The sequence below is a fragment of the Octopus sinensis genome, linkage group LG10 (genome assembly GCF_006345805.1).
Source record: "Octopus sinensis linkage group LG10, ASM634580v1, whole genome shotgun sequence".
Lineage (NCBI taxonomy): Eukaryota > Metazoa > Mollusca > Cephalopoda > Octopoda > Octopodidae > Octopus > Octopus sinensis.
In genome coordinates this window covers 19,169,683-19,182,182 of record NC_043006.1, presented here as the reverse complement: position 1 = coordinate 19,182,182, position 12,500 = coordinate 19,169,683, and the positions used below count along the sequence as shown (strand labels likewise).

Sequence of the window (12,500 nt, the reverse complement as noted above, 5' to 3'; positions counted from 1 at the left end):
ATTCACGGCAAGCGATTTGTTTCCTTTTTTGAAAACTGGGACAACAGACTGGGATAGAAGGTCCTCTGGTATATATCCAGCATCCAGTGAGTTCCGCCACAGATTGGCTAGAGGGGGTGCAAGTTGGATTTGACACATCTTCAAGACAAAAGCAGGGAACCTAACGGGACCTACTGCTGAATTATGCTTCATTTCCTTTATTGCTGCTAAGACATCAGGAGCGCCAAATGTTATGTCCGATAAAGTGTATTGGGGAGTAACATCACTGATACAGCCCAGATCAGTCATATCAGGATTGCTGAAAACAGAGCAATATTGTTTCTGCAATATCTCTCCCATGGTTTTGGCATTGTCTTGAAGAGTACCATTTTCATCAATCAGAGGGCCAACAGTAGAACCAGTGACTCTGTTTTTTTGCAAATGAAAAGAACACTTTGGGATTGAGTTTGATCTTCTCAATGGCCCAGGCCTCTTCAGCTCTTCGCTGACTATTGATGATAGACATCATGTTGTTTTGGAGTTTATGTTTTTTAATCTCTAGCGACGAGATGGCAGTCAGGTTGGTGTGTTGCTGTTGACAGTATTTCAGCATGTTGATCTTTTTGTTGATTCTTTTAATTTTCCTTATGAGAGATTTTCTATTTCTAGGGATTCGACACTTAGATTTGTTTGCAGATCTTAATGGGGTGTGTCTTGCACATTCGTGATGGTGTCTACAAGTGACTGCCAGGACTTTTTAATGTTAGTGGGTGTGTATGTGTGCGTGAAGGACCAATCGACTTGTGCAAGATTATTATTGATCGCTTCCCAGTTTGCATTGTGGAAATCCATAGTGTCAAATGGATGAACAGGAGGGATGACATTTGTTTTGCATTTTGGCCAGTGAAATCTCAGATCACAGAGAACCATGTCATGGTCGGAGAGTAGGGTTTTCTCCACTGCAATATTGTGGATAGTATCAGTGTGATTGCTGAAAATTAAGTCTAAGACGTTTTTGTGACATCTCGTTGGTTCAAGTACCAGTTGGGACAAGAAGAAGTCATCCATGAAGTCAAGAAGCGATTCCACTGCCTCCCTGTCAGGGGTTGAGAGAGAAGAACCTGGCGGCAGACTGTTTGTAGACCAGTCAACCCCGGGAAGGTTGAAGTCTCCCATCATTAAAATGTTGTCAGGTTGACACTGCTGAATGAAACACTTTATGCTGTTGAGGCATTCCTTGAAGCATGGTAGGGGCGTTTGCGGTGGTCTGTAGAGCCCAACTACTGTTAAGTTGTTGGTTTGACTGAATACAGCGACTGCTTCGCAGTATCCATTCGAAAATATGTTCATGGCTTCTGTTGAGAATGAATCATGGACATAAATGGCAGTCCCACCCTTTCTTCTGCCAGCACGATCAGCACGAATGGTTTTGAAATTTTTAACTTTCACCTCGGCTTCCGAGTGGAGGTCACTAAGATGGGTTTCAGTGAGGACGAAGAAAGGGATGTGGTTTGGATGGGCCTCGACCCAGTCCTCCAGGAATCTTATCTTCCATTTTTGTGTATTGGTGGAAGGGCTGATGCCTTGGGCATTAAGCAGAAATGTTGAGGCGAGAGTGGATGGTTTTAATTGTTTTGGTGATTTGTTTATTTGATTGCTTTTTAATTGCATGTGCAGTGAGGTATTTGTGGTGGATGGTGGTGGGTGATAGCTCGGATGTTTTTTTCCAGTTCTTTTGCTAGATTCATCATAGCTAAAAAAGAGGAAGAAGAGGTGGTTTCCTGTCTAGGGAACCGCAGGTGACTGTGGCCGCGGCTATTTTTATGTGAGTGGTTATCTTTAAATGTCCGACGAGTCCCCGGGAGATGGGTAAAGGGGCAATCCCTGTGCAGACACAATCTGTCTCGCTGGGAATAGCGGCAGATTTGGGGATTCCTTGTTTGAGATATTGGTGGTTGTGGTGGTGTTGTATTATGGTGGTTGCTGTTGTAGTTTGTGGGGATAGAGCGTTTTGTTCCAGGTAAATGGGTGAATTTGCAGTCTCTATCAGTGCACAGTCTATGGCGAAGAGAATATCGGCAAATGATGGGGTTTCGAGTGGGTGTGTGAGTTGTGAAAGGTGTAAATGATAGTTTACATACATATATACAATATATATATATTTATATATATTTATATATATATATATATATATATATTATATATATATATATAATATATATATATATATATATGTATCGACACACACGACGGGTTTCTTTTAGTTTCCGTCTACCAAATCCACTCATAATGTTTTACTCTGCTCGATGCTATACATAGTAGAAGACACTTGTCCATGTTGCCACGGAAGGAGACTGAACTCGGAGCCTTGTAGTTGGGAAGCAGGCTTTTTGCCAAAAGTTTTCTCACTCTGGTTCTCTAAATTCACGAGTTTCTGAAGTTGAGCTATATTTGAGAGTGGCATTTTAGTCGATATTAGATTGCTCATAGACAAAACAAATCCTAGCTCAATTTCACTGACAATGTGGCGGTATGAAACTAAAATGCTATCAAGCATTAAATTTCTGCCGTATCCATCCACCAATACTCCGTCAGAATTCATTCGTTGCTTTTGTAGCAGCTGCTTCGTTTATGGTATTATCGTTAGTATTATTAAAGTGGGGAGCTGGCAGTATCGTTAGGGCGGTGAATAAAACGATTAGCAGCATTTCGTCCATCTTTACATTGTGAGTTCATATTCTACCGAGGTCGACTTTAGCTTTTATCCCTTCGGCAGTGATGAAATAAGTACCAGTCATGCGCTGGGGTGGATGTAGTCGACTAGCTCCATCCCTTCAAAATTCCAGGCTTTGCACCTGTTGTACAAAGGATTATTATTAAAAGCGGCGAGCTGGCAGAATCGTTAGCACGCTGGACGAAATGTTTAACGGTGTTTCTGGGTTCAAATTCCGCCGAGTTCGACTTTGCCTTTCATCAATTCAAGGTTGATAAATTAAGTACCAGTGAAACACTGGGGTCGTTGTAATCGATTGCCTCCCACCCACCAAAAAAAATCAAGGCCTTCTGCTTATAAGAGAAAGGATTATTTTTATCATTATTATTATTATTAACAACATAAGTGGAGGCGCAATGGCCCAGTGGTTAGGGCAGCGGACTCACGGTCATAGGATCGCGGTTTCGATTCCCAGACCGGGCGTTGTGAGTGTTTATTGAGCGAAAACACCTAAAAGCTCCACGAGGCTCCAGCAGTAGATGGTGGTGATCCCTGCTCTACTCTTTCACCACAACTTTATCTCACTCTTACTTCCTGTTTTTGTTGCACTTGTATTTCAAGGGGCCGGCCTTGTCACTCTCTGTGTCACGCTGAATATCCCCGAGAACTTACACGTTAATTTCACGAGCAGGCTGTTCCGTTGATTCGGATCAACCGGAACACTCATCGTCGTAACCGACGGAGTGCTTCCTCCTCCTATTATTAACATAGAATACTCAAAACATAAAAAATTTAGCACAAAGGTAAGTGGTTGAAGACTGGTCTAGATATATTACGGCGCTATCTAGTAACATAATGTGTGACGCATTATGCAGTAATTAACACTACCCGATAACAGCATAGAAATATAGTAATATTATACTAACTTCATGTCATTTTTTTTTTATTTGCTGTATTACCGCTTGTATCTACAGTGAAATCAAACGTGGTAGACACGGTCAGTGTGTGGATTATATTTCTTTTACCTTTTACAGGCGGCGAGCTGGCAGAAACGCTAGCACGCTGGGCGAAATGCGTAGCCGTATTTCATCTGCCGTTACGTTCTGGGTTCAAATTCCGCCGAGGTCGACTTGCCTTTCATTCTTTCGGGGTCGCTAAATTAAGTACCAGTTACTTATTTAACAATAGGCAAATGGCATCTGCACAGCCCCACTTAATGCTAAACTTGGCAGTCAAATTTTACCCCCAATAACATTTTGATATCGTAAAATAGAAAACATTAAATAAAATGACCATAACTCTAATATATTTGGAACGTCTTCGATTATTATTGACAATGGGTTCTGGCCTGAAAATAAATATAAAATGCAAGCCCGAGAAAAGTATTAAAAAAATATATAGTACTGATCCATTGAAAGAGTGACTTACCTCTCGACACTAATTGATGTCAAGTTCAAAATGGAGGCAACTGCTGACAGCATATCCACAAAGGATGCTAATTTGCAAACTGGTGCTCCACCCTCTGCGTGCGGTCTGAAATAACGTACCAGTTCATAAGGTGTGCACACCAGTATAAACATCAAATCAGCAACGGCAAGGCTAACCATGAATAAAGATGTTACACTACGTGGCTTGCGATCGCCACACACGGCAAAAATCACCAACGAGTTTCCCAGTAATCCGAGTAAAAATGTTAAACTGTAAACTGTGACTGTTAAACAGAAGTAAGATTCTTGCACTCCAGGAAGTCTCAAGTTCTCGAGGTCGTTGTAGAAATAAAGATCATAACTGTAATCACCTTGGTAAATGTCCGAATTTTCACCGGCTGTCAAATTCATTTTCAGTTTTGATAATGAAACTTCTGTTTTCTGCTTTCCTCGTTTTATTATGAAGTTTTATAGAATTTCAGTGGAATCTGAAAATATAGCAACGTTAATAAAAGTCATTCTTCTGTAGTGAATATTTGCTGTTGCTCTGCTTCTCAGGCTCTACTGTAATCTCATCTTTTGTTTTAATTCCAGAGGGGGTGCTGAAACGTTCTTGGCTTTGAGGGTGTCGTAAAAGACCTGGTTGAAGGCCCAACCACCCAAGTTCTTTTACAGGGCTTATAAAACTGAAGTACTGCTGCAATAATTGTGTAAGTCTGTGAGAGGAATATGTTGAATAGAATCATAATTAACTGATCCTTTTTACTCAAAGCCAACAACTTTTCAGCACCCCTCGTAAAATGAAATCCTATTAATGATGATCTATTTAATATAGGGGAAGAAATATATAATTAGGAAGCATATGTAAAAAAAAAAACACTTATAATTCTAAGTTATTATTAATACATGTACATTGTTTTTAGAACCATATTATATAAATATATTGTGATTGAAATATTGGTGTTCAAGAAAGATAGAAATAAGAACAAAGTAACACATTTGCAATATAATAATCAGTTAATAAAAATAAATACATATATATTCTACATAAGTATATATTTTAAATATTCAATGTTTTATAAATCCTTCTAAACCAGAAGTAGTGCACAATCCACCATAATCCATTTAAATAGACATCTCAAAAGCATATAGACAGCATAATGTTTGAAAGAGCAATTTTTGGAAACGAAATAATGGTTTTGTGCAGAATATATTAGCAAGTTTGAAGCACCAAATAGTGTTCGCATAGATTAAAAAGACATATAAGGGTGTCTGCTCACATTTGATATGTCTGTGCAATTATATTATAAGGACAATGCAAGTCCTAGAACGCGATGCTCAACTATTCATACCATATAGTTTGATCTACAGCTGGTAGATAAATCCGGTGTCGATGTTTACTAGAAATATTGGCCTGACGCCTGTGTTGGTGTTAGTGGCGGCCACCCCTGTATCTGTCAACTGTGATGGTCTCATGTGGTGGTTGGTGTGGTTCCAAGCCTTTTCTACTCTAGGCACAAGGCCCAAAAGTTTTGGAGAGGGGGGGGCAGTCGATTAGCTCGACCCCAGTACGCAACTGGTACTTAATTTATCGACACCGAAAGGATGAAAGGCAAAGTCGACCTCGGTGAAATTTGAACTCAGAACGTAAAGACAGACGAAATACCTATTTCCTACCACCCACAAGGGGTTAAACACAGAGAGGACAAACAAGGACAGACAAACGGATTAAGTCGATTATATCAACCCCAGTGCGTAACTGGTACTTAATTTATCGACCCTGAAAGGATGAAAGGCAAAGTCGACCTCGGCGGAATTTGAACTCAGAACGTAACGGCAGACGAAATACGACTACGCAGTAGCTCGCAACCTTGTGTGGTTCCAAGCCTTTGCTTGCCGTAGATACGTCAGCTACTACATGTACAAAAGAATGTTTTTGTTCTCCTGCTACTATTTCCACATTTAGGCGAAACTAGCAGTTTGCAGTAACACGAACTATGCTTGCATATCGTCTGTGAAGAGCAGACAATGTGCAACTTCTTTTTTGTTCTCGTCCTGGAAAAAAAGTCCTGATTTAGATCCATGCAGTTTTGGCAGCACTTGTTATATGAAAAATGATAGTTTGTACCATCTTCTCCATGCCAGTAGTTTCCTCGCCGGTAAAATCTGCGTATATATCTCCTTTTGTACCTGATATCTCTTTTGCCTACGTTGAAGATTTTCGGTTTTACTCCAAAGTTTCTTCTTTCCTTTTGGAGGTTTCACTGGGACACCCACATTTGGGTAAGCTGAATTGTTTTCTGTCATGGTTTATGTTGGGGGATATTGTTTTTGTTTTTTGTCTTTTTTTTTTTACCTTTTTCTCGCATTTCGTTGTTGCTAGAAGCTTTTGTCTTGTCAATGATTTCATTTTTGTTTCCTTCCTTTTTCAGCTCTCTCACCTCTTTGGCTGTCTACAGTGGTGAGGCAGGGCCAGTATCATCAGTGTTTCCTTCATCAGCAGGTCTCAACCGTTGCTTACCTTTCTTCTTTTGAGTATCTGCTGGACCTGGATGTCTTTTCCATTTCACTTTCTGTACCCTTCTTGCCATCCTTGTTGCAATAGTCTGCCAGATTGACATCCAGGAAAACGGAGGAGTTTGTTATTTCTTACGCTGTATCTGGATCATAGTTCTGGTGAAACCATTAGTTTTTGGTGCTGCCACGATTGCATTATTAGGAGGATCTTCGTCTGATATTCTTCAGACACGCAGACACAATTGCAGTTTTTTGATACTCCAGTTTCACGACATCTTTGCTGCCTATACGTAGAGAGGAAGGTGCAGAGAGAGAGAGAGAGAGAGAGAGAGAGAGAGAAATAGACGAGATACAGAGAAAGTGAGAGTTGTATATGGATAAATATGTGTGTGTGTTCGTATCTGTACAAACGTTAACTTATACGAAGAGCGATATAGACAAAAAGAATCTCACTCGGAAGATCTATATATATGTACGTACGTACATATGCAAGCGCGTAGATATGTCTACAGCTATATACTTTTAAAGGTATACTCTGTGTGAGCAAACAAATATATATATGCGGGCGCGCACACACACACAGAGATGGAGAGAGAGGGCCCCAGAGAAGAGAACCAGAGTGTGAGAGGGAAATGATTGTGCGAAGGTGAACCTAGACCGAAAGGTATCTCTGACGGAAAACTAAAAATAACGGGAAATAAATGAATAAATAAAGATAGCATAACTTTTGAAGTTATGGTCCCAATTTGATCTATGGTTACCAATGATTTATGATTTATGATTGTAGATTTGGTTTCTAGAAAGACTCTGTAGACGTAAAGAAAACGATTTAAGGGATCTTTTCGGTTTGAACGGCAGTATTTTCTAGCGGTGTCACATGAAATTGTCACCCATAATTATGACCCTAGTATCGATCTCTTGCATTTCAATCTGTTTTAGGGTTAGGGTTAGGGGTGGGGGAAGGGTATCTATTTTTCTTCACAAATCTAAATAAACCCAATCTGTTTCTTAAACGAGGGACATATTCAATACGGCACAGACTGTTTTTTACCTCAATAGACGTCAGTGATTGGTTGAAATTGCAGAAATTGAAGAAAAAAACCAACAAATATCTTACAAACTATAGAATTTTCTCAATAAAGCCAAGAGAAAAAGATGTTTTATAAACACATTCTACCAGTATACGAAGTATAAAATTTGTTAGTTACCTAGAAATTATGTTAAAAACTGCCGTTCGAACCGAAAGGATCCGATTTAAGATCTACGTTTTCAATTCGTGAAATTACTGCGCTACGTCTGAAAATGCCTGAGAAACAAGTAGTCTAATTGTATACAACAAAAGATATCATGTTTATTTATTGCTATATCTATCTCATACACAATGATGTCGAACAAGTAAATATCTAAAACTAAGTCTACCGTAAGATTTCGCCATCTAATAACTTCCAATAACTAATGAAGCAAGAATTGCACACATATGTTTGTTACAGTTAATAATATAAGAAATCAAAGGCTACCAAGTAAATGGAAGCTAAAATTTTGTTTGAAAAGTCCGTAAACACGTGAGATTGACGGAAACTTTAAATATATAAGTTAAAACTCAAATTTTTCGAAGAAGATTCTTTTGTGCAATATATTATATTTTATAATACATAGTAGGGCATTCAGAGACTATTCAATCTTTGATTATTTCGATGTATTTCCCGTTTTTTTAGAGATTTCTAGGAGGCACATGCTGATAGCAAGACATTATATACGTATATGCACATACATGCATACATACATGCATACATAGATATATACACATGCATACATGCGCATATACACATGCATACGTGCGTATATACACATGCACACATCGTGCGTATATACACATGCATGCATACATATATGCATACGTATATACATATGCACGCATACATACGTATATCCACAAACATGCATGCACACATACGTATATACACACATACATGCATGCAATCATACGTATATACACATACATGCATGCATGCATACTTATATACACATACATGATACATCCCTGTATATACATGCATACATCCATGTGTATATACACGCATCCATGTGTATATACACATAATCGATGTGCATATAAACTTGTATGTATATATCCATGTATATTTAGACATGCATACATCTGTGTATATGCACATCCATGCATGCATGTGTATATGTACATCTATACATCCATGCGTATATGTACATTTATACATGATCCATATCTAAATACGAGTACATGCATGCATGCATACATACATGTGCGCGTATATTATATGTTAATAGCGAAAACTTAATAGGAATAGACTCAAAGTATTAGAGGGGAGAAGGTATGATGTTACAAGTTCAACAGCTGTTTCTGGGGGGTCGGAGTTACTTCACAGTGATGGCAGATATAGTTCAACAAAATTTGCTCGTAATAATGGAAGCAAAAGAAACTTGGGAAAACCAGGTTATGTGTCAAAATTTGAAGGCATTATTATTTGTATTATTTAAAATAGTTTCACTGAGCTCTATGCAACATTAAGTTTCGAAGGTTTCTAACAGAAACTTGACGCTTTCCGGCTCAGATAACAGAATCATGTGTGTGCGTGTGAGTATGTGTGTGCGTGTGTACACATATTCAGATATAATTATTTCTATGTATACACCGTTTGAATGAACGTGTGAATGTAAAGTGGTGCAGGCGTATAAATTGTTTCCCGAGTGATACACCGTAATCACGATTGAGCGACTGTAAAGGGGAACATGGCAACTGAAATTAAGTTTTACGGGCGACTGCTGTCGTAATAAAGTGATCACGTTTCCTCTGCAGAAAAAAGAAAAAAACAAAGTATAAAGAAAAAAAGACAACACATCTTTCTAGTTCATATTTTTACATCTTAGAGTATCAATCTATTTTCATTAACAGCAAGAAATATTAATGCGAAAAGACAGTGAAGTCAAGGTTTTAATAAATATTTCAATCTTGATTTTTGCTTATATTCACTTATCTTGGCCTATTTAGTTTATGATTAATATATTTGCCTTACACACACACAGACACACACACAAACACACATGCATACACACACACACACAGCTACCATTATATGTAGGTATGCATACTTACGTGTGTACGAATATAAGTACATAAATGTATGTGTATAGGCATTTGTGTGTGTATATATATGTACACGTATATGTATCTATATTTATGTATGGATATGTGTATATACATAAATATGTGTGTATACGTGCGTATGGTTGTAAGTAGATACATATGTCTACAACCCAGCCAATACATTCCTCCAGGAATGTGAAGACGTAGGCTGGAAAGCGGATCATTTTCCAATCGAAGTCGGATGTAGAGGGTTCGTTGGACACAGTGTGAGACGACTGTTGTTATCGCTAGGCCTAACTCATCGTAAAGTCAATACCACCATGACAGATATCCAATCTACAGTGGAGAAGGCTAGCCACTGGATTTGGTTAAAAAGAGACGATGAGCGATGGCTAGAAGGATATTGTGCTTTATTTGATAACCAGTTGATCTAGCAAGCGGAGCCTCATATCAGTGATGGGGGCCGGTGCGCATTGATGCTGTCAAGAGTTAGGCTCCGAAATGGCGCGCATTCTCTCCTGATGATCCCATACACTTGCTGGCTTCCGGTATATGGAGTTATTGACTGGTAGCACTTGGATGTGCAAGTTGTTTGCAAGACATCTAAGAAGGAATGACAAACTGTTTCAACGCTATTGATTTAATCTCATCTTTATGGAATTTTCTTTTCATTTGAGTCCTGTTGAGCTCAGAATCTTTAACGCAACTCCATATCGTTGATCTCCACGCTTCCCTATATGCTGCAAATGATGCAATATAAGGGATGTAACATAATTAAAGGCATTTCAAATTTGATTTTAAAGAATACTGTATCCTTTCTTCAGCTTACATTTTTTTCTGTTTTCAGGCATAAGTACACCATAAAGCGTTTATTTGAGAATTGCTCAGATGGATTAAACATCGTAGTTGACACTTAATAAGCATAGATTAGACTGATGTGATTCTCACTTCAATAAGTTCAGTGTCAAGAATGAGTACTACCTTATTTTGAGTATGTGGCGGAGATATTTTTGGTGAAATCTTTCACAACTCATGTATATTGTCCGCATTTGAGAACAATATACAACAATACTGACAGACCATATGAGACATATAAGTTGATCTTTCTGTCAGCTCTGATATGGCACTGTGGTAAGACTTTAGATTCTAGGCTGCCAAAGGCTTTTGCTGCCTTTGAGTAGAAGTGATCTCTGCGTCTAGGTTTCCATCATATATCATGGTACCCAGACACCCAAAATAAGTCACCGCTTTAAGAACTGTACTCTTAACCAGTATCTGAAGTGCACTGAATAATTCTCCAAGGGTAGGTTGATGCAATACAACAGATGTTTTCGAAAACAAAGGTATACACACTCACACACACACACACACAAAGGTACATACACACAGTCAAACATGCATAAAACTATATATACATAAATATACACATGCGTAAGGGTATATATAAATATCACACATAAACATGCATAAAGTTATATATACATATCTATACACAAATTTGCGTAAAAGTATATATTTACACGTTGTTTGGGATAAGTTTAACAAGTTTCATGTCTTTTTATTTTTCAGGGACAGCTTCATGTTCTGATGAACATTCAACGGTGTTGGAGGCCATAAAAGATTAGAGTTAGTTGAAAAAAACCAGTTAGCTGACATGGAGGTTTCTCGCCATACCTCCGGAAAGAGTCAGAAGTGGTTGTCGAAAGATGTTATAAGTCTTCACCAAACCAAATTTCTGGCCTCCCAATTCCCACGATTATAATACCATGGACTATTAAGTGTGGGGTGCGGTTGAGAAACACAATAACTCCTCTGTTTGCTTTGCAACATCTAGGACGAGCTGGTGGCCAAGACCCTGGTGGTGTTCGAAGATCTCAGGGACGGAGTGAAAGAAATCCGGTGTCTGGAGCTATCGTGAGGCCGTGGTGGAAGCTGAGGGTAGCTGCACTGAGTACACAGTTATCTCCCATCCTTATTCTAGATGATATTTTCTTGATTTTTAAAAGTACTCTTACTTTTGAATAGGATACAGTGTTTTCATTTCCTTGTATGCAAACTGTCAAATTTAGCGCGAACATAGTGTAAATATATATACAGACACATGAGCATAATTATATATAAGCATATATAAACACACACACACACATAAAGGTACGTATACACACACACGCATAGAGCACTCCGAGGTGCACACATGTGAACATATAGAGAAAGATGCATACACATGTGTATATATATTCATACACACACAGGTATATACACAAACATATATATTCATACAAACAAATGTATATAATATATATTCATACATACACACAGAAATATACATATATATTCACACACACACAGACGTACATACATATATATTAATACACACACAGGGACGCACATACATATATATTCATAAATACACACAGAGACGCACGTACATGTATATTTATACACACACAGGTATATAAATACATATTCATACACACACAGGTATATACATATATATACATACACACAGGTATATACATATACATACATACACACACAGGTATATACATGCATATTTGTACGTACATACAGGTATATACATGCATATTTGTACGTACACACAGGTATATACATGCATATTTGTACGTACACACAGGTATATACATGCATATTTGTACGTACACACAGGTATATACATATATTCATACACACACAGGTATATACATATATTCATATACACACAGGTACATACATATATATTCAT

The 12,500-nt window shown here is 38.2% G+C and overlaps 1 protein-coding gene across 1 annotated transcript in view; it reads right to left on the bottom strand.

Moving 5' to 3' along the window:
• The window catches only part of LOC115216773 (QRFP-like peptide receptor), a 179,762-nt gene extending 175,133 nt beyond the window's left edge, over positions 1–4,629 (bottom strand). The window contains exon 1 of the mRNA XM_029786343.2: positions 4,121–4,629. Within this exon, the coding sequence (XP_029642203.2) occupies positions 4,121–4,530 (410 nt within the window). The 5' untranslated portion in view covers positions 4,531–4,629. The remainder of the gene's footprint in view (positions 1–4,120) is intronic.
• Positions 4,630–12,500: the final 7,871 nt, after the last annotated feature.